Source organism: Orbilia oligospora (genome assembly GCF_000225545.1).
Source record: "Orbilia oligospora ATCC 24927 unplaced genomic scaffold scaffold00173, whole genome shotgun sequence".
Taxonomy (NCBI): Eukaryota; Fungi; Ascomycota; class Orbiliomycetes; order Orbiliales; family Orbiliaceae; genus Orbilia; species Orbilia oligospora.
The window spans coordinates 801,399-824,219 of record NW_011645730.1 but is presented as its reverse complement, the minus strand read 5'-3'; the positions used below and the strand labels follow the sequence as shown (position 1 = coordinate 824,219).

The 22,821-nt window shown below is 46.3% G+C and overlaps 8 protein-coding genes across 8 annotated transcripts; 6 read left to right on the top strand and 2 right to left on the bottom strand.

The window, feature by feature from the left end:
• Positions 1–1,181: 1,181 nt before the first annotated feature.
• Positions 1,182–3,113, bottom strand: AOL_s00173g241 (uncharacterized protein; the record flags this gene model as incomplete). Its single annotated transcript, XM_011127983.1, has 6 exons — positions 1,182–1,391; positions 1,462–1,552; positions 1,612–2,415; positions 2,479–2,764; positions 2,827–2,852; positions 2,977–3,113. The coding sequence occupies 6 exons, from the start codon at positions 3,111–3,113 to the stop codon at positions 1,182–1,184; spliced, it is 1,554 nt and encodes a 517-aa protein (XP_011126285.1).
• A 1,533-nt stretch (positions 3,114–4,646) lies between these two features.
• AOL_s00173g240 (uncharacterized protein) lies at positions 4,647–5,075 on the bottom strand (the record flags this gene model as incomplete). The annotated part of the gene is made up of 2 exons (XM_011127982.1): positions 4,647–4,759; positions 4,856–5,075. The coding sequence occupies 2 exons, from the start codon at positions 5,073–5,075 to the stop codon at positions 4,647–4,649; spliced, it is 333 nt and encodes a 110-aa protein (XP_011126284.1).
• A 328-nt stretch (positions 5,076–5,403) lies between these two features.
• AOL_s00173g239 (uncharacterized protein) lies at positions 5,404–7,437 on the top strand (the record flags this gene model as incomplete). Its single annotated transcript, XM_011127981.1, has 1 exon — positions 5,404–7,437. One exon carries the CDS (start codon positions 5,404–5,406, stop codon positions 7,435–7,437), a length of 2,034 nt encoding a protein of 677 aa, XP_011126283.1.
• Positions 7,438–7,841: 404 nt separating this feature from the next.
• Positions 7,842–9,707, top strand: AOL_s00173g238 (uncharacterized protein; the record flags this gene model as incomplete). The annotated part of the gene is made up of 1 exon (XM_011127980.1): positions 7,842–9,707. One exon carries the CDS (start codon positions 7,842–7,844, stop codon positions 9,705–9,707), a length of 1,866 nt encoding a protein of 621 aa, XP_011126282.1.
• A 544-nt stretch (positions 9,708–10,251) lies between these two features.
• Positions 10,252–11,607, top strand: AOL_s00173g237 (uncharacterized protein; the record flags this gene model as incomplete). The annotated part of the gene is made up of 2 exons (XM_011127979.1): positions 10,252–10,484; positions 10,590–11,607. 2 exons carry the CDS (start codon positions 10,252–10,254, stop codon positions 11,605–11,607), a joined length of 1,251 nt encoding a protein of 416 aa, XP_011126281.1.
• A 1,479-nt stretch (positions 11,608–13,086) lies between these two features.
• AOL_s00173g236 (uncharacterized protein) lies at positions 13,087–14,598 on the top strand (the record flags this gene model as incomplete). The annotated part of the gene is made up of 1 exon (XM_011127978.1): positions 13,087–14,598. One exon carries the CDS (start codon positions 13,087–13,089, stop codon positions 14,596–14,598), a length of 1,512 nt encoding a protein of 503 aa, XP_011126280.1.
• Positions 14,599–15,773: 1,175 nt separating this feature from the next.
• AOL_s00173g235 (uncharacterized protein) lies at positions 15,774–17,539 on the top strand (the record flags this gene model as incomplete). Its single annotated transcript, XM_011127977.1, has 6 exons — positions 15,774–15,886; positions 16,107–16,239; positions 16,318–16,384; positions 16,448–16,484; positions 16,551–16,828; positions 16,908–17,539. 6 exons carry the CDS (start codon positions 15,774–15,776, stop codon positions 17,537–17,539), a joined length of 1,260 nt encoding a protein of 419 aa, XP_011126279.1.
• A 987-nt stretch (positions 17,540–18,526) lies between these two features.
• AOL_s00173g234 (uncharacterized protein) lies at positions 18,527–21,121 on the top strand (the record flags this gene model as incomplete). Its single annotated transcript, XM_011127976.1, has 4 exons — positions 18,527–18,966; positions 19,397–20,139; positions 20,203–20,342; positions 20,402–21,121. 4 exons carry the CDS (start codon positions 18,527–18,529, stop codon positions 21,119–21,121), a joined length of 2,043 nt encoding a protein of 680 aa, XP_011126278.1.
• Positions 21,122–22,821: the final 1,700 nt, after the last annotated feature.

The window sequence follows — 22,821 nt, the reverse complement described above, 5'->3', positions numbered from 1 at the left end:
AGAGACCTATCTCGGAATCTGGTGATAGGCTGAGTGTCCACGATAGCCGCGCTTTGAAGCAGGGACGAATACTCAGCACCGATAGATATAACTTTTTTCTTTCGTCGGACACTAGTTCTACGGTACACCAAATAAACTACAATTGGAGTTCGATTACATCCTCGAAGACTGGAGGCGCTAGGGCGCTTGCATATCCTTCCAAGGCCTCCGACTCCTCCACCTTGCAATTGGAAACGGCTGATTCATCTCATACTTCGTTAGTATCGTTCGTAACGAAACTAGCGTTACCTCTCGTCTCTCAATCCCCGCGTTTAGCGCTCCGATTCTCCCAACTGTGGCTACCCGATTACTTGCAGCCGACGACTTTACCCCCTTACTCGATTATGCCCGCTATATTCCAACGTACCCACATTGGTCAAGTGGCTATCGCGCCACTGTACTTATAATTCTTAATTTAGTGGCCAATCTAAGGAGCTCCCCCCACTGCAGACTAGATACCCATACAACACGGATGTATGTATTCCGGCACAGCGTAATTCAAATTGCTTAGTGTCAGGGTTATCTGTAAAACTAATATCTATCTATAATTCCAAGCCTAGGTCGGATCAAATCGCGATTATCACACAACTAAACCCGTCGTACCATACATACCGCAATAATAGTCCCTAGCACAGGATTGGACAGTTCCCAAATACCACCAAGTGGCGATATATCGTCGTTAGATATAGTATTTGCGCGCGATGAAGGACAATGCGCAGCTAGCAATCTCTAAATAAGAAGGGGAAGGGATATCCAGATCCTGGTTATAGCCTTCTGGGGTACCCTGTCCCTGTATGCTGTAACTAGTATTCGTGAACGACAGCGAGTAACCTCCTGTCCTCCTCTCGCCGTTTGCACCGAGTTAAATTAGGGTTTATATTCATCCCCGATGAGAACAAATTTGCAAATTATAGTTGTATCCTTGTCAATTAATAGCTAACAGTAGTTAGATGAAGTAGAAATATACCGCCCATTACAATATAATCTCACGGCAGTCGAGACAAATAAGCATATCCCGAAACCTGAGCTCTTCCTCGAATCTAGAGTCTAGATCTCTCAAATAATATAATTATGGCCATCCGTTTATATATATACCATCCAGCCAAACCTCCCAGTTCTGTATAGTTAGAAATACCAATACTCTATTTTGGATCAGCCTGTTCAACTGCGACTCTCTCGACTGACTCCTCCGCTTCCTTTTTGTTGCCGTCAAAGAAGTGTAGCAGTAACTTCAAAGCGATGCTGCTTACGATACTCATCCCGAGGATTCCCATCATAACGATGTTACTTTTTCTAAATTGCCGTGGACCTGCGACTGCGTCGGATGCCCAGCCAGTGTATAGGGCATAAGTCTTCATGTCAAATGTTAGTAAATCCCGAATTGACTCATAATGTATTTGTCACGGAGGAAGAAGCACTCACCGTTGTTACAGATCCAAGATTTCCCAGCCCGGAAACCAGTGCGGTAGCCGCAGCAACGCCAACTTCACCGTGCCTTCGGGCAAAGATTTCACTACACACTTATTGTCAGCATAATCTTCCAACAACTTAGAATACGAGGGCAAAAATTACTTAGTCCATGTCATCACATTAGGCGTTGTAGGACCAAGTCCAAAGCCCACGACTAATAGGCCGCCATATCTCGTCCACGACTTCGTAGAAAACGTCGTCATGGAGAGCCCCACTATTTGCAAAACACATCCAAAAGAGAATATGTACGCCCTCTTCCCATTGAACCGATCAGACAACGGCATGGCAATCAATATAGCAATTAAATCGCACACCCAGATCGGCGCGAACAATAAACTGATCTCCACGGGTGTCAGGGAGGGGTTGGTTGATTTGATAATCAAAGTACCATAGTTTTGAACACCGATACCCACACCAACGACGCCGAAATACATAAGGGTCAACGGCCAGAGACGCCAATCGATCATTACGCTGCCTAAGTCTTTGACTGTCCACGCGGGGGCGTGGTAGACTTTCTTCATTTCTTCGTAATGGATTTTTTGGTCTCGTTCCGTGCTGAATGCTGGTACTTGGCGGGGGAGATAGTTGTAGTACCATCGGAGCTTTCGGCTCTCTCCCGGTGGATAGGGACGGTCAGGAAGCCACCAAAGCAGTAAAATGGCATCGATAACGGTAATGATACCGTAAATCATAAACATCCATTCAAATCCAGTGAGTCCTCCGTAGCCATTCATCTTTTGGAATCCAGCAGAGACAAGAGAAACAACTGCCGCAGAGACTTGAGCGGCGGTGAAATAGTAGCCTATTCTCTTTCCTGTGCGGTTGGGCGGATAGAAAAGAGTTAGGTAGTAGGACATGCCGGGCCACATCCCCGCGATGACGATACCGAGAAGAACACGGATGAGACTAGTTTCACATCATTAGTAAATGGATTGAGGTGCTTATTTCAGAAATCATCGGTATGCTTACTAAAAGTTCCATGCTGCGTTTAATGCTGCATGACACGCACCAACAACACCGACGCAGAATACGATACGGCTCAGCCAGACATGGGGTGAAAGCTTTGACATGATGAGATTTGACGGAAAGTCAAATATTACATAACAAACATAAAAGAGTGCTAGACCGGTACTGATTTGGTGGCCATTCAGCCCGAGTTTTTGGCCTAACGAGTCGCCAGTAGAGAAATTCATTGTGAGGGCGAGGCCGACATTTGAACGGATAGCAGCGCAGAGGAAGTATAGGACCCATAAGGCTAATTTCCAAGTTTATTTAGTATCCCAATCTACTCTAAAAGACCCAATCATAAAAGTTTACCTGGAATTATCCTTCTATCGAGTTTTCTATTATGTAACAATCGTTAGTGTCGTGTCCCGAAAAAGGTAGAGGGTCGTTAAGAACAAGACAGTAATGTATTTGTGTTGGGATGTGTAGTATTTCCAAAAGAAGAAGGACCAACTGCCTCACCTATAAACCCGGTCAACTTCAGAAGCCGATGCACTATTGACACCGATTTCTGCATCGTTGCCAACGTCTTTAAAGACGGAGTCGCGAACATTGACGGGTTCGTCGAATGCCTTTGGGTCATCCACTGAGGTCCCCATTGTGCCTTCTTTTCTGGAGTTTCTAATTGCAATTGAGAGAGAGGAAAGGCATATGCGACAGAAGAGAAACTTGAAAGATTCGGATGGAGGGAAGCAGATCTCAATGGAATTTATAAAAATTTTCTAGCGCACTGAGTTTAAATGGTAGAACATGGGGTAGCGAGTTTTTTCAGGTCTTAAAATCCGTGTACCAGGCGGCGGGGAAGATTTTTTCACACTTTTCCTGGTGAGTCCTATAGACTCCTGGGTAGTGGGGGCGGCGGCAATGCGGTTGGTAGAGGTGGTGTGCGATAACTTTAAATTTTGTGAGCTTTGACCGTGATAGGTCGAAGCTCGGAGACAGTAGTACAGCATATTTTACATCTAGTTAGTGTGACAGCGACGTCGCTGGAGAATATGCAAGTCTGCCAGTCATAAGATGCATGCATGGGATCTCGGTCAGGAGGAGATTGGCCTATGGCGGAATTTTGTTGAATCAACGGTTCATCTGGTTGTTTATTGTTTACGTACGTTCCCAACTACCCCATGCCGCAGGTACTAACTCGTACCATTCATTTGGTGGTTCTTAGCTTCCTTTTAGCTAAGTTTGCTAGCTTGGGGGTCGCTGGAGCTCATTCTGGTTTTCATTTCGTTATCCATGGATCCATTGGGCGCGCACTGTCTAAAAACTTGACTTCTTCGATGCAAACATATCCGTGGCTGACCGCGCGGACCGCCATAGTTTTCAGCTTCATTGGTTCATGCATCAAAGTCAATTGAGAGGGCGGGGAAGTGGGTAGCTCGTTTGGACCCTTGGTTTCCGGTTTTCCAGCGTGATTTCGCACCCTGCAGGCTGCAGAATATGTTATCGGTGCATTTTCTTCTCTCAACATGTTGGAACGGCACATGCCGAGTTTGGATGATGATGTTTTAACGTTCTCCAAGCTTGTGCAAGTTGACCAGGGTCGGAAGGTGGCCTGGTTTGGTGGAGTTCCTCAAATCTCGGTCAATTCGGTTAATTCATTGCGCGGGCAAGTGAGGGGTCGAACAAGATGGGTGGGAGTTCGAACCGTCCGTTTCGGAATGTCTGTGACCAAGAGATTTAACCGGGCCGATCACTCATTTACCGACGCATGAAGGCCGAGAATCGGGTATTGTGGGGGAACTTGAGTAAGAGAAGACACGGAATCGGGGTGCCGTGGAACTAGTGAGCTCCGTGTGAACGGCTATAGTTGGCGTGTAGTATATACAGTAGTTATGATGTAACCAATTGGGTAAGATAAATGACAGCAAGAAGACAACCAGTAGAACGCCAGTCATATGAATGATGAGGGGTTGGGGTCGTTTGTTGTTTGTAGGTAGTATAAACATTCGTCACCGTCTTTTATGTAGATATTCTCTCCTCCCGGCCCAACAGTTCCCGTGCAGCTATGCCCTCTCGATCCCGACGGCTACTCCTGCTAGCCAATTCTTGTCCTTCGGCCCGAGTTTCCTATCTTTGGGAGAGCTCATTCGGTCGGGATTTGTTTCCGTCCTGAGGTTGTCCCGCACCGCTCATATCGGTGCTGAGGCGGCAATCACGGCCCCAACGCCTCCAGCAGCAAACTCGGCTTTCGATGTTATAACCACATCTACAGGATATTTCCACTCCATGGCTTTCCCCCAGACTAAAAGAATCCGATAGATTAGCAATCAGAATCCTAAACTCCACCCTCTCCCTCTTCCTAGTTGATTCGGCGAGGAGTAGAGAAGGGAACTCTTACCCCAAAAGGCACAACGTCTTCCCAACCATTTCCCCGCGAAGGGCACCACAACCATCGTTAGCAGCATCTCCAGCTGCTTAATCGACTCCTGCCATTCGAGTTCGGCATCTGACTCATCTCTTTCTGTGCTTTCTGATGCCAGGGACGCGACGTCGTGATCCGGATCGGTAGACGCACCAAGATAAGAGCTCGTTTGGCTTTGGGAGAGGTCGGTCGACATTCTGAACGAGGAATGGTAGGAGGAGGGACGATTTCGTAGATAATCGAGTAGAAATGTAGAATAGCTAACTGAATCGCATGTTCGTATCTTATTGTTTCGTGTTCTAAAGTTGAGGCTCTTGGTGAAGGTCGGTTTATTCCCGTCTTAGACTTATGAGAGACAATGAGTGCTGCGTAACTGGCTCCCGCTTAAGCTGCCCTGCCAGGTCTTGGCACTCGCATCTTTCGCCCGATAAAAAAAATTTCGCATACAAAAAAAATTAAAAGAATCATTCAGAAAAACCATCTTCCACCATACACAGTATTGCCATCGCCCAAATAGCCCAATAATGGCAAAGAAATCAAAGCGCTCCCGTAGCGCAAACTCAAAACCTTCAGGGCCCCGACCAGTTGATCCTTCTGATGCGAAATTAGGAAAGAAATTAACGACCTACGAGGATGTCGCTGACTCTGAGGACGAGTTTTACCTGAACCGAGATCGCATAGAATTCGATGAAGACCCAGCTACTAAGAGAAGAAGATTAAATCAAGATCCCGCGTTTGAAAGCGATGATGAAGAAATGGACATTGAGGGTTTACCTTCTGAGGAAGATTCGGACGATGGCGAAGAGGAGGAAGAGGAGACAGCTGGCAGAGCCAAAAGCAGCCGTTTATCAGACGATGACGACGAAGAGAGTGAAGAAGATGAGGAACAGGATGAATACGCCGATTGGGGTCAATCTAAGAAAAGCTACTACGGCGCCAATGACTTTGAAAACGACGAGGATGCAGAAATGGAGGAGGCTGAAGCACGACGGATTCAGCAGAAGCAACTACAGTCCATGTCTGCCAAGGACTTCGGAGTCGATGAGGACGAATGGAACGGAACAGCAACTACTACTACCGTGACAGGTGGAAAAACGAAGGGAAAACCTAGTGTCCCGGCTCTAGACGACCTAAACTTGGATAATATTGGCAAGCCCAAAAAGATTACGATTCCATCTTCAGAGAAAGATAAACTCGAGCTTCTGAACCTCCTCCACCCCGAATTCGAGCCGTTGCGACAAGAGTACCTACGTCTGGCCCCAACGTACGAAGATGTTATGGCAAAAGGCAAAGAAAAGACAAATAGAGCGTCGCTAGCAAGGAGAAAGTGGATTGTTTTATCAGCGTACCTCGGGGTGCTAAGTATGTATTTCGCATTCCTAAATCAACCAAGAGAGGAGGGGACAGTCGTAGAGCTGAGGGACCATGAAATCATGGAGACAATCTTGAAGTGGAGGTTAGAGTGGTTAAAGATCGAGGGCGAGGAAGAGGGCCAAACACCTGAACCAGAGGATGTAGAGAGATCTATGGGGGACATGAGCATAGGCGATGATGAGGAAGAAAAAGAATACGATGATGATGATGATGATGAGGAAGAGGAGGACATAAACGATGACATGAGCCTAAGCGACGGAGAGAAAGAAGAAGAACCCGTCCTTCAGGTGCCCGGCAAAGCGAAATCGAAGCAGAAACTTAACGGTATAGAAGAAACCTCGAAGAAGGCGAAGTCGTCCTCTTCAATATCCTTGAAAGAAGCCAAACGCCTCGCCAAATCAGATGCCGGCCTGGCCGATCTCGATTCCCTTCTCCCTTCAACCAACACCACTCGTCAAAAGCCCAAGAATGCCAAAACTGCTGTTCAATTCCGTGCCGCGGATGACTTTGGAGACCAGGATGTGCTATATTCCTCTGATGCAGAAGAAAAGGCTAAGCGAAAGAAATCACTACGTTTCTACACTGCACAAATTCACCAGAAATCCAACAAGCGTGCGCTTGCTGGCCGAGACGCTGGTGGAGATGTTGATTTACCTCGAAAGGAAAGGAATAAAGACCGCGAAGAGCGACTTAACGCAGATGCTAAGAAGCGTGGTTTGGGCGGTGATCTCGGTGCCGACTTGGGCGGCGATAGCGACTACGACGATAATGATTTAACCAATGCACGGACATTAAAGGCAGAAATCGAGAATGATGGGCTAGCTGGGGACGAAGATGCTTTAGATTACTATAACGCTGTCGCCTCAAAGTCGCTCATGGATAAGATGAAGAAGAAGTTACAGAAGGAAGCAGCACAAACGAAGGATCGGGTTGTGGAGACTGAAACTATCGATCCAGTCACTGGGAAGCGTGCCATTGGGTATACAATCGAGAAGAACAAGGGCTTAACACCCCACAGGAAGAAGGATGTGAGAAATCCTAGAGTCAAGAAGAGGAAGAAGTTTGAGGCCGCGAAGAAGAAGTTGGGCAGCAAGAAGGCGATTTATAAGGCACCCACAGGGGCGTACAGTGGTGAAGCTACTGGTATCAGGACAAAAGTTATCAAGTCCGTCAAGTTTTCTTGATATGTGCCTCAAGGTCATCGACTGGGTGAGGGCAAGGATGCAATATACTTATGTATCTGTAAATATTATTAATTCCGAATTGTTGTATAATACCTAGGACGCCAACGGTGGCTCCAGGCCATGAAGCGGTTATTTATTTTGTACGATAGGGCAGAGTACTTAGGTAATTGGTCATGATTGGATTGCTGAATTCCTTTATCTATCAAGTGTATTTCCGCTTGCGCTTGCTATAATATAAACATTCCAGACGCCGGTGCCGGTTTGGCTGATCGCAGTGACGTCCCTGCTCATTGTCCTCGTCACCTCTTCGCTCGCCTAATTCCCCCATAAATAGCGCTGCACATACCCCAGCTAGAAATCACCAAGCCTTACCCCTTTCAACCGTCTTTACCCCCGCGTCTACGATGGCTACTACGACTATTACTGCCGCTACGACTCATCGCCAGCCCCAGACTGACGACCGTATTCTTCCTTCTTCTGTTCCGCCTCGAACTTCACGGCCTGGTCAAACTTATACTTTATCAGGTGCAGATCCGAGCTTGTCGCCAAAGTTAGCATCATGGCTCAACCAACCCGGTCTGACACCAACACACAAGCGAATCGCCTACGCGTTCTACACCACGTTATCATCACATTCTCAGGATATCCATTCGTCGAAACACAAGTTCATGTCAAAGCTGGAACGTTTACGACTTTCACGCCTCGATAATCCCTCCTCAGCTACTCATCCTATTGAGGACTTACTCAGTACCTCCTATGTCGATGATTATGTTGTTGGCACTGGCGAATCGTTAACAAACTTCCAATGCACGAAGATGCTAGAAGCAGAAAATGAGGTCATCATTGTTACTGGATTCCTGAATCCTACATCTGCATCTGTCAAGAACCTAAGCCGAACAATTGAGATCCTGGCGACACGGCAGGTATTAAAGAATGTTCGGAGGGGCACAGATAATACATTGAAAGTCCATATATGCTTCTCGTCCAGTGGGTTTCTTCAAAAGGTGTTGCATACCAAGAATCCTAAGGGAAGAATCTGGAAACCCCGAGAATGGAAGAAGCTCGGGCTTGGAGATCCAAATTACCTGAAAGGGAAGATCGACTTGACAGTGAAAAGTATCTTTGTACGGCCCGTCGGATTACTGCATGGGAAATACATGATTGTTGATCGCAAGATACTTGTAGTTCCTAGCTCTAACTTGAGCTGGGAAGAATGGTTGGAAGGTGCGACAGCCTACCTGAGGTATCCAGATGATAGTCCAGACTGTGTAGTCAGAAAATTTGTGCAGTATTGGGAGAGTATCTGGAGACACGGGGAGGAACCAGGACCCGAAAGATTCGACCCGATAATGGAAAGGTTTCCAGCAGTTATGCTTAATGAAGGTGGCGGATCAATTGTGATGGAGAGGCCCAGAGGGTTGGCTGTGGAAAAAACTAGCCTCGCTGGCGGGGCTAGGTGGGAAGGGTTCGCTCCAACGGTTTTTTTACCCCATCCGGAGAGAGGGAGCTTCCCCCCAGTCTGGCCGCTCGGGGAAGTTGAGTTTATATGGAAGATTGTGAAAAGTATGATGGGTGTTGTCTTTGAGAATGCTGGCAGGGATCAGGAGTACCTTGGAAATCCTCAAAATGCGTTCTGGATGGCGGCTATCGAAGGAGCAGAGAAATCGATCTATGTTCATACGCCCAACGTTACAGCAAAGCCACTAATCGATGCTCTCATGAGAGCGGTCAAGAGAGGAGTTGTAGTAGAGATTGTCACATCAATGGGAATGATGAAATGGGAACAACTAGTCACCGCTGGAACCACCACAGACAAATGCTTAATCAAGATGGTGGCTGAACTACAAAATTGGAAAGGAACTCTGGATGAAGAGGAAGCCATCACAACGGGTGGACTTTGGATATACCGTTATAATTCAATGAAAAGGCCCCCGTTGCTGCCATTTATCAAGCAGCCCGAGGATAACTTCAAATTGACATGGTATGACAAAAGTCATGTCAAATGTTTGATTGTGGATGAGGAAGTGGTAGCCTTGGGATCCGGGAACTTTGACCAGGCCAGCTGGGCTACTAGCCAAGAGGTTAATGTGGGATTGTTCTGGGATAGTACCCGCACTGGAAGAGTTAGACAAGCTTTGGTGGACGCGCTGGCTGGAAGACTAGAGGTTTTCAGAGGAAGCGGATGGGTTAAAGGAGGCCTCGGAGATGATGAGTATGATTACGGCGTCGATGGTGTTCCGAGGATAAAAAGAAATCATCACGGATCATAAAACAATCCCTCACCTCGATACCTCTCCATCTCAGTTCCCCCTCCCCCTCATCTCTCCTTTCCCTTTTATAGTCTCTCCAGTAAGCGGGTCTAGCTGGCGCCTTCTATGCATCCTCCCTCGCCTATCACAAGCATCCTATTCACAGTCATTAGATAGTATCAAGCACTGCCCTTAACCACCTCATTCCGCAATAATGTTTAATCATGACACCCCTTTCCTCAACCCTACCTTTTCCCAACCGTTCGGGTATTTTTGCTGTCGGTATATCCAAACAAGCTGCAATTCGCCAAAGAGCCATTGGCGCACCAAAAATAAAAATTCCGTGTACACGTGTCATTACAAAAGTTCTCTAGTCATGATATTGCAAATACACAGCGACAGTTACTCATGAGTAGACCCTAGAGCCGGCTAGAAGTATACTAGACACTGCCCTACCAAACTATTTTTGATTCAATATCGATACTTTCGTCCCTAGATTTGTTTTGGTCGAATCAGACTCTTAAATACATACCTACTTAAGTACCTATTACGCTTCAACAGAACCATGGGTCGCAACGACGGCGAGAATAGCACGTATCTTGAGAACCTCCCGGCAGAGTTAATCAATCTCATCGTTGACTATCTTCCGGTGAGGGACCAACAAAGCATTTCATGGTGTTCCAAAACATGCTATCACCTTACATTCCCATCCCGTATGCGTACACGGAGCGTTATTCCTACAGAGGATGCAATAAACCTTTTCGGACGTGATGGTCCCTTCTTGGGAACAGCCATTCGGTGGGTTTTCCAACGGCAGTTATAATATAACATAATATAATATCAGCTTATCAAAGAATTACATAAAATGCTACTTATATTCTGACGTATATACCTATTATACAGGTCGATTCATTTCGAGAAGTCTTGGGACTGGCCCAGCACCATATCCGAACGCAGGCTGAACCCTGGTGGATACAGCAATTTCAATATTGTCCTCAACCGACTGCAAAATTATACATCGTCACTGCAGTACTTCGAAAACATCACAGACCTATGTGTCAACTACCAGGTTCGAATGGTGTCTGAAAAAGGTGTTTTTGCTGTAGTATTCAAAGCTATTGCCAAACAGCCGTTTTTTCAGAAGTTAAAGAGATTTGAAATCATACTTTACATTGATAAAATAAGCGAAGCTGGAGAAGCTGACGCTTTAATGGGAGATAAGTTTTTTGAAGATGGAAGGGATATCGACGGGGTAGTAAATGAACTTGTGAAACCAATGGCCGCGTTGGAGATTGCCAGGATTTCAGTAAATGGCCTTGCACTCCCGTGGGACCGACGTTTGGGTCGCATAGATCTAAGGGGATATTACTACTACCCACTATTCAAGGCGCCGGGATTAAGAGATTTGACGATAGAGACAGATGGGTACGGTTATTACTTTAATCCCGTTGATACAGAAGAAATAATCAATGGGGTAACGTTTCCCACTTTCGAAAGCTTGCGAGTTCTAAGAATCACCAGAAACGAACTCCCAGGAGCGATAGAGAGCAATATGAAGAAATTAGTGGCTCTCTTTCCCAACTTGGACTCGCTATTTATAAAATCTTACAACTATGATTATCGACCAACCGCCAAATCGAGCGACTACCTTTCGATTTGCGAACTCGAGGAGCTGAAATACTTGGAGTTACCTTGGCCAGGAGGCGGGGACCCGCGCGGACTCTCACCAGCTAACGAACTCGAAGACTTTGTACACGATTGGTTGAAAGCTGGGGCTAACAAGTTGGAGCAGATCACTTTTAGTGGGAGGAGACGTCTTGCCGGCCTAAAGGATTCTATTGGCATACAAGCTTTGTATTTAGTTCATAGGGTTGATGCAGAGCCTGGATGGGAGCTAGAGAGTTGGCTACCTACAAGATAGAGACGACGACGATAATTTTGCATGCAACGACCTGTTAACTACGGGGTCGATGCATTGATGAAAGCACTTGGACGAGGAAGTGGTATTGACACAACTGTCTATACTATTTGCAGAGAATGGGTTCTGAATGGCGGGTAGGGTTCCATTGATAGTAAACATGTCAAAAATTGAATTGAATTGCTTGCTATCGCTAGTCTTACTCTTTTTGACTGTAAATCCTAAACCCTGTGATCAGCTGGTAAAGACTAGTACTTAAATACTTAAGTTACTAGTCTATCAATGATATGTGATATATAGTCCAGAGGCAGCAAGTCTCGTTACAGGATATATAAGATATGGGCTACAGGGAGCAAATTTTGCCAATTTGTCTAATTTTCTATAATTAAGTACCTATTATATAATCTATTAATCTTCCAGCCGTGTCCTGACATAAAGCATAGAATCCTCATGAAACACAATAACTGGCTCACGTGTATCATGCATAAGTATTTTCAAAGAACTGATCCGGTATTACACTAAAGCAATCAAGGCGTCTCATGCCGAACTGCATGTATTATTTCCATGCACATCTTTTTTTCAGCCTATTTCAATCAGGGTTCTCGCAAAAACATCGGGATTTGGCGTGTTTTGATACCTGACAAAACCTTTCCGCCTCTCAAAGTGTTCGACCTTGTGCATGTCAGTGGCACAGTTAAGGCATACCCCATGTCTAGATCTTCCAACTGGTCCTCAGGTCCTCTTGATTTTTCTACATATATATACACTATCGGGCAATTCAATTCATCCATATGATAAGCTTCGTTATAACGTTACATTCTACCCTTCTCGTCATAGAAACACCTTTCTAAATCCGACGCAGCACACTACAAATAGAATTTATAGTCTAGCCAATATTTTACCACCGCCAGTACTACAGTATACTAGTACCTCCAATTATCAGCCTCGTCAACGCATTTGTTTTTCAATGCTTGGTTGTCCCTTTATCTCTCTTGAAATATAGATTGGTATGTTTATATTTGACGGAACCGCCCCTGTATTTGATTTTGTGACATTGGTCATGGGCTTATCTTATGTATATGTATAGATTTTCATAGCCAAGAATCAGTTCGTGTGTGCACGTGCACGTGCGGAGAGGATTTTAGAACGCAGAAAGGGCGGTATCGATTCGACGGTGCACACGGTGCGCACTATACGCTACGTGTCCTGCATATTCGCAATTGCACTCGATTTATCGTAGCCTCGAATCTGTAGGATCACCAACTCGTCCGTATAGTCTTTAAAGTTCATAATTTCCTTCAAGCCTTCAAGAATCTCAATATATATATGCACGCACGCTTTTATATTCATCTAACGTATTTACAAAATCTAGAGACAGAGAAGTAGACACCCCAGGGTTTCTCAAGATTTAAATTGAGTAGCTTGCGAAAAACTCACAGCCGGAGGGTACGCTTCTCATCTCCCCATCGACACTTCCCAACTATGCAACGACGGAGGCTACCTTCCCCGTGTCCTGAAGATTTCACTATTGGATGGGTATCCGCAATTCCTGCTGAACTAGCCGCTGCCCAGGCTATGTTTGATGAAGTTTACGAGGATCTAGACTCTATCAAAGGAATAGAGGCCATATACAGTTACGGGCGAATCCAAGGGCACAATGTCGTTGTGGGGCCTTTGCCAGACCGCGGATACGGAAAGATTTCGGCTGCCATCATGTCGACGAGGATGGAGGCTGATTTTCCCTCCATCAAATATTTCTTGATGGTAGGAATTGGAGGTGGCGTTCCGAGTGCGGGTAAGGATATCAGGCTTGGGGACGTTGTGGTAGGTATGGAGGTCGTACAATACGACTTTGTAAAAGCCCACCCGGATGGAAACAAAAGAATTGGAGATCCTATGTCACCGTCAAGAACTTTGCGAACGGCAGTTGCCTCGGTCCGGGCGGCGAATGGAAGGAACGAGTTTAACATTTTGAAGTATTCCGCTTTTTTCGAAAAGAATCCGATGTTGAACTCATTCCCGCGTCAGCGAAGTGGCACCGGGTCACTTGGGGATATCATTTACGAGGATATTCTATACAAGGCAGATTATATCCATGCGCAAGAAGGTAAACTTTGCAAGGACCATTGCGATAAAATTAATATAGTAACTCGAGAGCCGCGTGCGCGCGGTGGCAACCCTAAGGTTTACTATGGAAAGATAGCATCTGGGGATCAAGTTATGAAAAACGGCATTGAAAGAGATAGGATCAGCAAAGATTCAGGAGGGACTCTTTGCTTCGAGATGGAGGCCGCTGGGGTGATGAGTTCTGTGGATTGTCGATGTCTCGTTATTAGAGGCATATGCGATTATGCTGACTCACACAAGAACAAAGGTTGGCAAGAATATGCCGCAATGGTGGCGGCAGCCTATGCAAGAGAGATAATAAGTGTACTGCCTGCTCCTACAAAGCAACCGGTTAATAGTCCTTTACCAGCTCGTGTTGGTGCGATTTCGAATGGTACGGGCTCAGGGGTTATGGCACCCCATTCTTCAGGGCGGATTATTTCAGAACCCTTTTTCAACCATTCGCGGCTCCGAGACTACAATCCGTCTACAATTTACATGAAGAACGTAAATTTCGGAGAGTCAATGACCGAGGAGTCTGGTACAAACAAACGAAAAAGACAGAGGGAGGATCACTGTGGATCTCGTGGGTGCGAATCGAAAAGGTCTAAGGTGGGCCAATATAGGGGAGGTGACTGTTCTAGCGAATCCAGTAGTGAAGGTGAAGATGATGAGGAGAGCGATTCTGATAGGGACGGCTTGGATGGAGATAGTGACAACAGTGAGCGTAATGGCTTTTTAGAGCTATATCGTGAGCTATATAATGGGGAGAGTTCTGATGATTTGGAGGAAGACCATATGGGAGTGGATTCTAGCGATTCGGGAGAAGATAGAAACAGTGGCTTTGATAGTTCAGAGGAAGATGACAATGACGACGATGATATGTAGTGGGTGTAATGCTGCCTTGAACATCTCTCTCGTTGTATGCATAGGTCCCTAGTTCAGGTATAAAACTTGGTCGAAAATATATAACTCTGAATATACCAATTAATCATATTGACTCGTCGACGGCGCGGAATTGTAAAATCTTTGGTATGAAGTATTTCGATCTAGAAACATTTTACACAAGTCAGCACGCCGACTGGATACGAGACCACAGACAGGACTAGAAAGTATATATAGCCGCGGTCCGGACTTTAAATATAAATTTGTTGAGCTGTTGTATTTCAAAACTCCAGCCACGATCGGCTTGAACGTGGCGAGTGCAGCCCTACGCCATGCATATGATACAGTGCAGACAGACTATGCAATGGACAAGCTAAATGTTATAGCTACACCAGGAATAGGATCTCGAGGTTCAGCGCTTTGACATGCATGGGCGTGAGACTGTACCATCTACCGTACTCTCCTATCTGGTAAGCCTCCAATCAGCACAGTTGCATCTGTATCTTACCGTAATCTTGTCGTGTATCAGCCTGTCCAAGGCGCATTGCATTGTATTGCCCCTCATGACACCAGCTAAGGCTGAACCGAAGTCTCTGGTACTACATGTATGCAATACCCCACCCCACTTTGGCTAGGCTCTAGCAGCCTCAAATATAAATATCCATGATTGTGGTATTAGAAAAAGAATGGAAATCTAGTATTTAGGTCTGTCTACAAGTGATTCAGAATTCGAAAGATCTCCCAACCTCTCACGATACTTTTGCATTGTCGGATGTTCCTGCTCGAAGCGGCCGTTAATATCGCAGCCAAGCGGGACACCACCTAAGATAATAGCTCCCCCCCCTCCCCCCGCTGCAGCCCCTCCAGCTTCCAAGCAGGAATTAATTGCTTAGCGCTCGCTGCCCGAACTAGACAACAAGGCAGTTTCAGCGACTTCCCCCTTTTACGGAGTGGGTAACAATCAGAACTATTGTTTCTCCGCTTCCAAACTTCTTATTATCATATCTCAAGCTCTTTTCCTTCGTTCTTGCTCGAGTACCGGCGAATCGAGATTTAAAGCAGATAACTCAGCAACACATTTTAGTTATTAATCCCCTCGCTACTCCGAACGACCACGCTTCCTTTGGTATCCGTATTTTTGGCTTCAGTTGTGCCAGACCACGATTTAGCCAGACGCGATGGACTCCCTTCTGAACCGGAAGCTATTCAGAGTCTTCAATCAAGACTTTATCGTCGATGAACGGTATACTGTGACCAAAGAGCTCGGTCAGGGAGCTTACGGTATCGTTTGGTAGGTTTTGTCCATTTCCTTCCAGTTCACACGTTACCCCGCCATGTGCGATCCTGTGGGAGAGGGACTCGGCAACGAACCGGGATACGCGAAATCCACATACGGGAGTAACGCCGGCTGTTTGGCTTGACATAGATCTAGATAAATGTTGCTGTGAAAAGGATAGTATCGATACTTGTGGATGGCTTTAAGGCTAATTGGTGGGTGTCGTGGTGTTTAGTGCTGCTCAGAACCATACTACTGGTGAGGGTATCGCGGTGAAGAAGGTTACCAATGTCTTCTCGAAGAAAATTTTAGCAAAGAGAGCTTTGAGAGAGATCAAACTCTTACAGCACTTCAGAGGGCACAGGAATGTGAGTAATTCTACCAGGTTTCCTTAGGCTAGCTTGGGCTAGCTTGACAGAGACACTGATTGCTGATTGGAAGTGAAGATTACATGTCTATATGACATGGATATTCCAAAGCCAGATAACTTCAATGAAGTTTACCTTTATGAGGGTATGTTTATGAGATCTGTGCGCCGTGTAGGGATTAGTATGGGGTAAAACTAACGTAGTGTAGAATTGATGGAGTGCGATCTCGCTGCTATCATCCGGAGGTATTTTCTCGTCCTACTTTGCTCTGTAATCCAGTGGCCATTGCGCTAACAAAATGATGATGATAGTGGCCAACCATTGACCGATGCTCACTTCCAATCCTTCATTTACCAAATCCTTTGCGGTCTTAAATATATCCATTCGGCCAACGTTCTGCACAGAGATCTCAAGCCCGGAAATTTGCTCGTCAACGCGGACTGCGAACTCAAAATCTGCGATTTTGGTCTTGCAAGAGGTTTCTCCGTCGATCCTGAAGAGAATGCAGGCTATATGACTGAATACGTGGCTACGAGATGGTATCGTGCGCCGGAGATTATGTTGAGCTTCCAAAGCTATACTAAAGCCAGTACGTTGTCTCGCATTCCCAGTTCTAACCTGCTGTCCAGGTGAGAGTAGCAAAATACTGAATTAGATTATCATTGTAGTTGATGTTTGGTCGGTCGGATGTATTCTGGCTGAGCTTCTTGGGGGTCGTCCTTTCTTCAAGGGTCGCGACTACGTCGATCAGCTCAACCAGATCCTTCACTATCTCGGAACTCCCAACGAAGAGACACTATGCCGCATAGGTTCCCCGCGTGCTCAGGAATACGTCCGTAATCTTCCATTTATGCCTAAGATCGCATTTAACAGGCTCTTCCCCAACGCCAACCCCGATGCCCTCGATCTCCTCGACAAGATGCTTGCATTCGACCCATCTGAACGTATTACAGTCGAGAAGGCACTTGAGCACCGATATCTTCAGATCTGGCACGATCCATCTGATGAACCCACTTGCCCCGCTGAATTCCAGTTCGGTTTTGAAGTGGTCGAGGACATCCAGGAAATGAAGAAGATGATTTTAGATGAGGTTGTCACTTTCCGTCATACTGTTAGAAAACCGGCTGGACAGGCTGGTAGTGACACTATTAGTGTGGGAATCCCAGAGAGACAAGCTACTGGGCAATATGGTGATCAAGCACCAAGACCGCATGAGGCAGGGACTTATGTTCCAGACGGGAATGCGGCGCTCGAGGCGGAGTTGGCTGGTGGATTGGATGGTCGACATGCGTACCATTAGATCTGATTTCTTTTATATGATTATGACTATTTCCCCCTTACTTCAATTATTTTTTCCCCTCTTCTGTATGCTTGTTTCTTTCGGGCGACGTCTCTAAAGGTTTCCTTTGTAGATGGGAGAAATGTTTGTGGTTTTTTTTTTGGATAATTCCTCCTTAAAGCTTGTCAGTAGTTACCTACAATAGCCGGCCAGTTCTCAAACTGATGGTGAGTTCAGATGGCCTAATGCCAGTTTTGGATGCAATGAATACAGTTTCCGTGGACTTGTCCCCAGATTTAGTTGCCTTTAAATAGGCATTCTGATTCTTCGTTAGACCGATGTATAACCTTCGGGGTTTCGATCCCACCACCAATTGAGCCCCGGACGGAATCGAATGCACTTCGCGAGCTCGTACTGATGTAGGACTATAACGTAACGTAATGTAACCCGAAAACATCCCTGCGAGCGCATCTACTTGGAATTAAGCTTCTCTCCCATGTGCGTTGACCGTTGGTTGGTGGACCAGAGCCGACTGTTCGCTTGGAACTGACGTCTGTCCTTTTTTGGGGCCGAACCTCAATGTTAATTCCTTTCTCCTTTTTGCTCAACTATTCTTTCGAACCATTCCCGCCCCCCAAACCTCCGAAACAGTCAGCCTCCTCCGATTGGTATTCTCGAAGTTCGAGTGTGTAGATATCTAGTAGATTGCATTGCCTAAGGCGTCTTTTTTTTTTGAGTGGGAGGATCAGCCGACAGGGTTGCATTGGGTACGGGTCAGACATTTATAGAAAGCTCTAGACGCGTTTTCTTATCTGTCCATTTTTACTCTTGCCGGACCGGATCTTTTCTTTCTGCCTTCTCCTCCATACATCGAACAGCATTCTCATCCGTAGCGTACCGTACATACATACATATATATATATATATATCCAACAGTTGCAGCTAGTAGTAGCAGCGACAGTCAATTCGAGGCCCATTCAAGTTTCAATACTCGCATAAACAGCAGCCATGTCCGACGGCTTCGATGATCTCGACGACGAACTTCTCGGCCTCGGCGGAGGCGACGACCACTCAGAAGCCTCTGAAGGCCACCACTCGGATTCCGAGTCTAAGGCCGTAACGAAACAGGCGTCTGGCGCCTTATCCGGCGACGAGTCCGAGGGTGCCATCAGTGACAGCACCGTAGGAAGCCAGTCGAAAAAGAGGAAGGTGACGGCAGTGGTGACATCCCCGTCGCCACCCAGGGTCGGCGACGATGACGACGATGACGGCGAAATTGGTGGTGGCATCAGTGGGAAAGGAGGAGCAGGAGGAAGGAAAAGGCCTTCTCCTGGAGAGGATGAAGGTAGTCCGCCGAAGAAGAGAGCGAAGGGGCCGGCAACGGGTGGAAGGAAGGGGAAGAAGAGAAGGGGCAGTGACGATGAGGATGATGATGAGAATGATGATGGGTAAGTACCATCCAGTCCCCTTACTACTAGACTCTCCCTGGGTATGAGGTGGTGTGACGATGGAGGTTAGAAGAGAAAGGAAGATAGATATACCGATGGGATGAATGAGGATGGGTTAGGTTGAATCGAGGGTAGAATTTGCTGGTTGGACTACGTCTACGTCTACGCCTACGCCTACGTCTACCTTCCTTAATCCACCGTGCCTTCTATCTCTTTCATCCACCCCATCCTCATCTCTCCACCTCATTATCCTCTCTCTCCAACCCATCACCACATCACCTCCCATCTAACATCGCGCCTATCCTTCCCTACACCTTCACTAGCGTCGTCAGTCTGTTCTGGAACGCATTTTTCATTAATCCCGATATCATAGCAAGATACATCTTGGTCTCTTTTGACTACCCGCTAACATGCCTCGAAAACATCGCAGGTCCCTCTCAGACACCCCATCCTCGGCTATCGTCAGCGAGCCAATTTCCAGCGATGATGAGATGGCGGACTCTCCCGCCGACTTGTATCCCTACGATGGGATCTACAAGTCGGCGGCCGAGAAGGCCCAGGTTGAGAACTTCAACCAGCTCCAAAGGGAGCAGTTTATTGCAGAGAGGAAGGAGGAGGTCGACAAGTACCGTGAAAACGAGCAGATGGTGAACTTGGCTCGTCGCAAGAAGTTGGCTTTGGCCAAGAAGAAAAAGAGGGCTGCTGACGATGAAGACTACGATGACTCCCTCCACGCGTCTGCTGGAGCTCGACGCTCCACCCGTGGCGATTCCTCCGCCAAGAAGTCTGCTGACTCAAAGAAGAACGCTTCCTTGTCAGCATTACGCCAGAAGCGTGATGAGAAACACGCTCGCAAGGCCGGTGGTGGTGATGCTGACCGTCCCAAGAAGCGTCGTGATCCTATCTCTGAGGGAGAGGACGAAGAAAGCGACAACGAGCATGACGATGCCAAGTGGGCGGCATCACAAGAGAAGCAATCCGCCCCAACTCGGAAGGGGAGTGAGGAAGCAACTTTCGATGAGGTTAAGTTGCTGATGGTTACCCGAAACACTATCACGAAATATTGGACTTATCCTAATTTCGAAACCGCTACTGCCGGTTGTTTCGTACGAGTTTCCATCGGCAACCATCCCGATACTGGCAAGCTTATCTATCGCTTGTGCCAAATTAAAGGTCTGTCATCTATTCAACTTGTAAACCCCACGTTCAGGACTAACCGCGACCATTTAAATACAGATTGGCAGGACTCGAAGTCTATTTACGAAGTCTCGAGCGGAGACCGTACTATCAAGTTTAGGCGCAATGCCATTATCGCTACTGGTGCTGCTGAAAAGCCAACACGTGTCGATGTCATTTCGGACAGCCATCCCACCGAGGTAACCTACTCTCCGCCCTGGTTCTGTAACCACCAGATATGTCTAACATTTATACCTAGGACGAGTGGCGTTGGTACATTGGCGCTATGGAGGTAGCTAAGCTCAAGCGACCAGATGTCGCCTTTATCGAGCGCAAGCGCAAAGATGTCAAAAATCTTATTACACATCAGCTTACTAATGAGGATTTCGATGCCATGCGGCGCATGAGAACCTCGTACTATCCTGATGATCCTGTTATCCCCAATCTCGATCTTCCGTCTCTCAAACGTCGCCGCCAGCAACTCGTTGACGAAGGCGATGAACCCGAGATTCTCCGTATCGACCGTGAGCTTGAATGGCGTGCTCCACCCAGAGCTCTTACCGCAGCTCTAAGTCGACCGACCCAACTCGATGTTCTAGGCCAAATCAACAAGCGCAATCGTGAAACAAATCGTCAAGATATCCGTAAAGCCCAGATCGAAGAGAAGAAGCGTAACGAGATAGCAGCTCGTATGGCGGCCGAGAACGGCGATTCAAGCTTTATGGATCCCTTTGCTCGTGTCAAGACACACGCCAAAATCTATCACAACGAAAAACCGAAGGATAAGGACGGTGATGTTGACGATCTGTTTGAAGATGATGGCGATAAGGAGAAGGAAAAACAAAAGAACGGAGGGGGTGCCGGACTTGGGAAGACCGATAGTAAGGTTCCTCAAGTTAAGGTCCCACAAAATAAGGGCATTGACGCCGCCATCGCTAGTATGGATTTGGAGTTTGATATCGACTTTTCTGATATATAGGGGGGGCAAATCCTAACATTTCAAAGTCACTACGTCATCACTCAATGTGTTTTTCTTTCGCATCAAGTGGAGTTTATTGAGGGTTGAATCCCCTAAATCTCTACTTGAATTCCCTTTAATAATTTTACAAAAGTCTCTCGTCTCCAGTGAGGAATGATTCTGCCCACTTTCTTTAGCAAGTCTCTATCTACTGCAAATGAGAGCACCTTATCTTACTTTTTGTGTCCCACAACCTTACTTGTGCCCAATAGCCACATCGGCCTCCACGTCCTGTTACAAAATACCCTATTTCCGTTGTTTCCATATAGCACTCTTGTCATTTATTACTTTTACTTCTAATACCGCCCTTTCTTGTTTTTATTACATGGCGCTATGGGGAAAAATTCTAAAATGCATGCTGTATTGACCTTTTAACTCTTCGCCGCATTTCCTTTTGCTACTTCCATTCTAGACAGGGAAGGGATTCTCATTATACAAATCAGAGATAACTTAAACGCAGATTGAAACGAGAAAAAAATGACTGGTAATTCCGTGTTTAAACTTTGTGGGGGCTTTGACAGGACATTTAACTAATACTGTATTCTCCATGCATACCAATAGTGTGTATACTCGTCCCGAGGATTGCTACAAGATACTCAATTACACCACGGTAGAAAGCATCCGGAGTGCATACAACTTGCATTCACGAGCAATGCGGAGGTACCATTGGACCGCAGTATCGGGATGTCGCCGGGCCGTGAAAGAGGCGTCTCGGGCTGCATGCACAGACAAGGGATGGGGAAAATGCAACGTTTGTAAGATCAGGACAACGCATCAAATCTCGATTGATCCGTGGGTTACGTATGCATCTGCCCTGCTCTGTTACAAGACCGCTTAGTCTTGTGCTATGACGTCGACCATGGTTGATGAAACTATCATTTCGAAAATAAATATTGGATCAAAAACCAGGTTAGAACTTTTGAGAATCTCTTGTGCTAAGAGAATAGCCCAGAAGCCTCAAGCTCTTGGCGGAATATATTAATACTTATCGGTGATGGTGATCGATGATCTAGAACCGTCTTTAATTAAAGGTGCCTGGCCATGGTGACTTATATTATTTAAAAACTTCCCCACGCATTCCCATCCTTAACTTTCTTCTATTTCGCTCTTATCCCAAGTTCCACACTTCCTCCCGTCCGCAATAAGCTCATAAGAAAGACTCAGGATATTAATATTATCCCAGAAGGTATCAGATCTCTCATATCCTCCGAGTTATTGCATATATCGCTCCACCCGTGGCATACATTTACCCATGCATAACAAATCGCTTACTTATCTTGATCGAAAATATATAATCATACTTAATACTATTGGGAAACATGCTACTGGTACACCAACAGGTTTAAGCTCTTAAGTATGTTGTAGAAGTCTTTCATGGATCTCATGAGCCCCTATGAATACGTTCTGGACTTATCTTTTGGGTCGTCCACCCTGGTCTCGTTCCCATCGTCTACCCCCAAGAAAAATATACCCCTATGCTTCGTCTACCGATGTCAACCCGCTCTTCTTTTGGCGATGCGAGGTTTAGTCTAATCTGTCAGGCCACTAGCCAGTACTTCATGATCATTCAGAGACTCTTCTACGAAATTATTCAGACTTAGCTGAGGTACTAGATGGAGGACATAGCCCGACTGCAGAACGCAAAACGCCTTCGGCGAAGC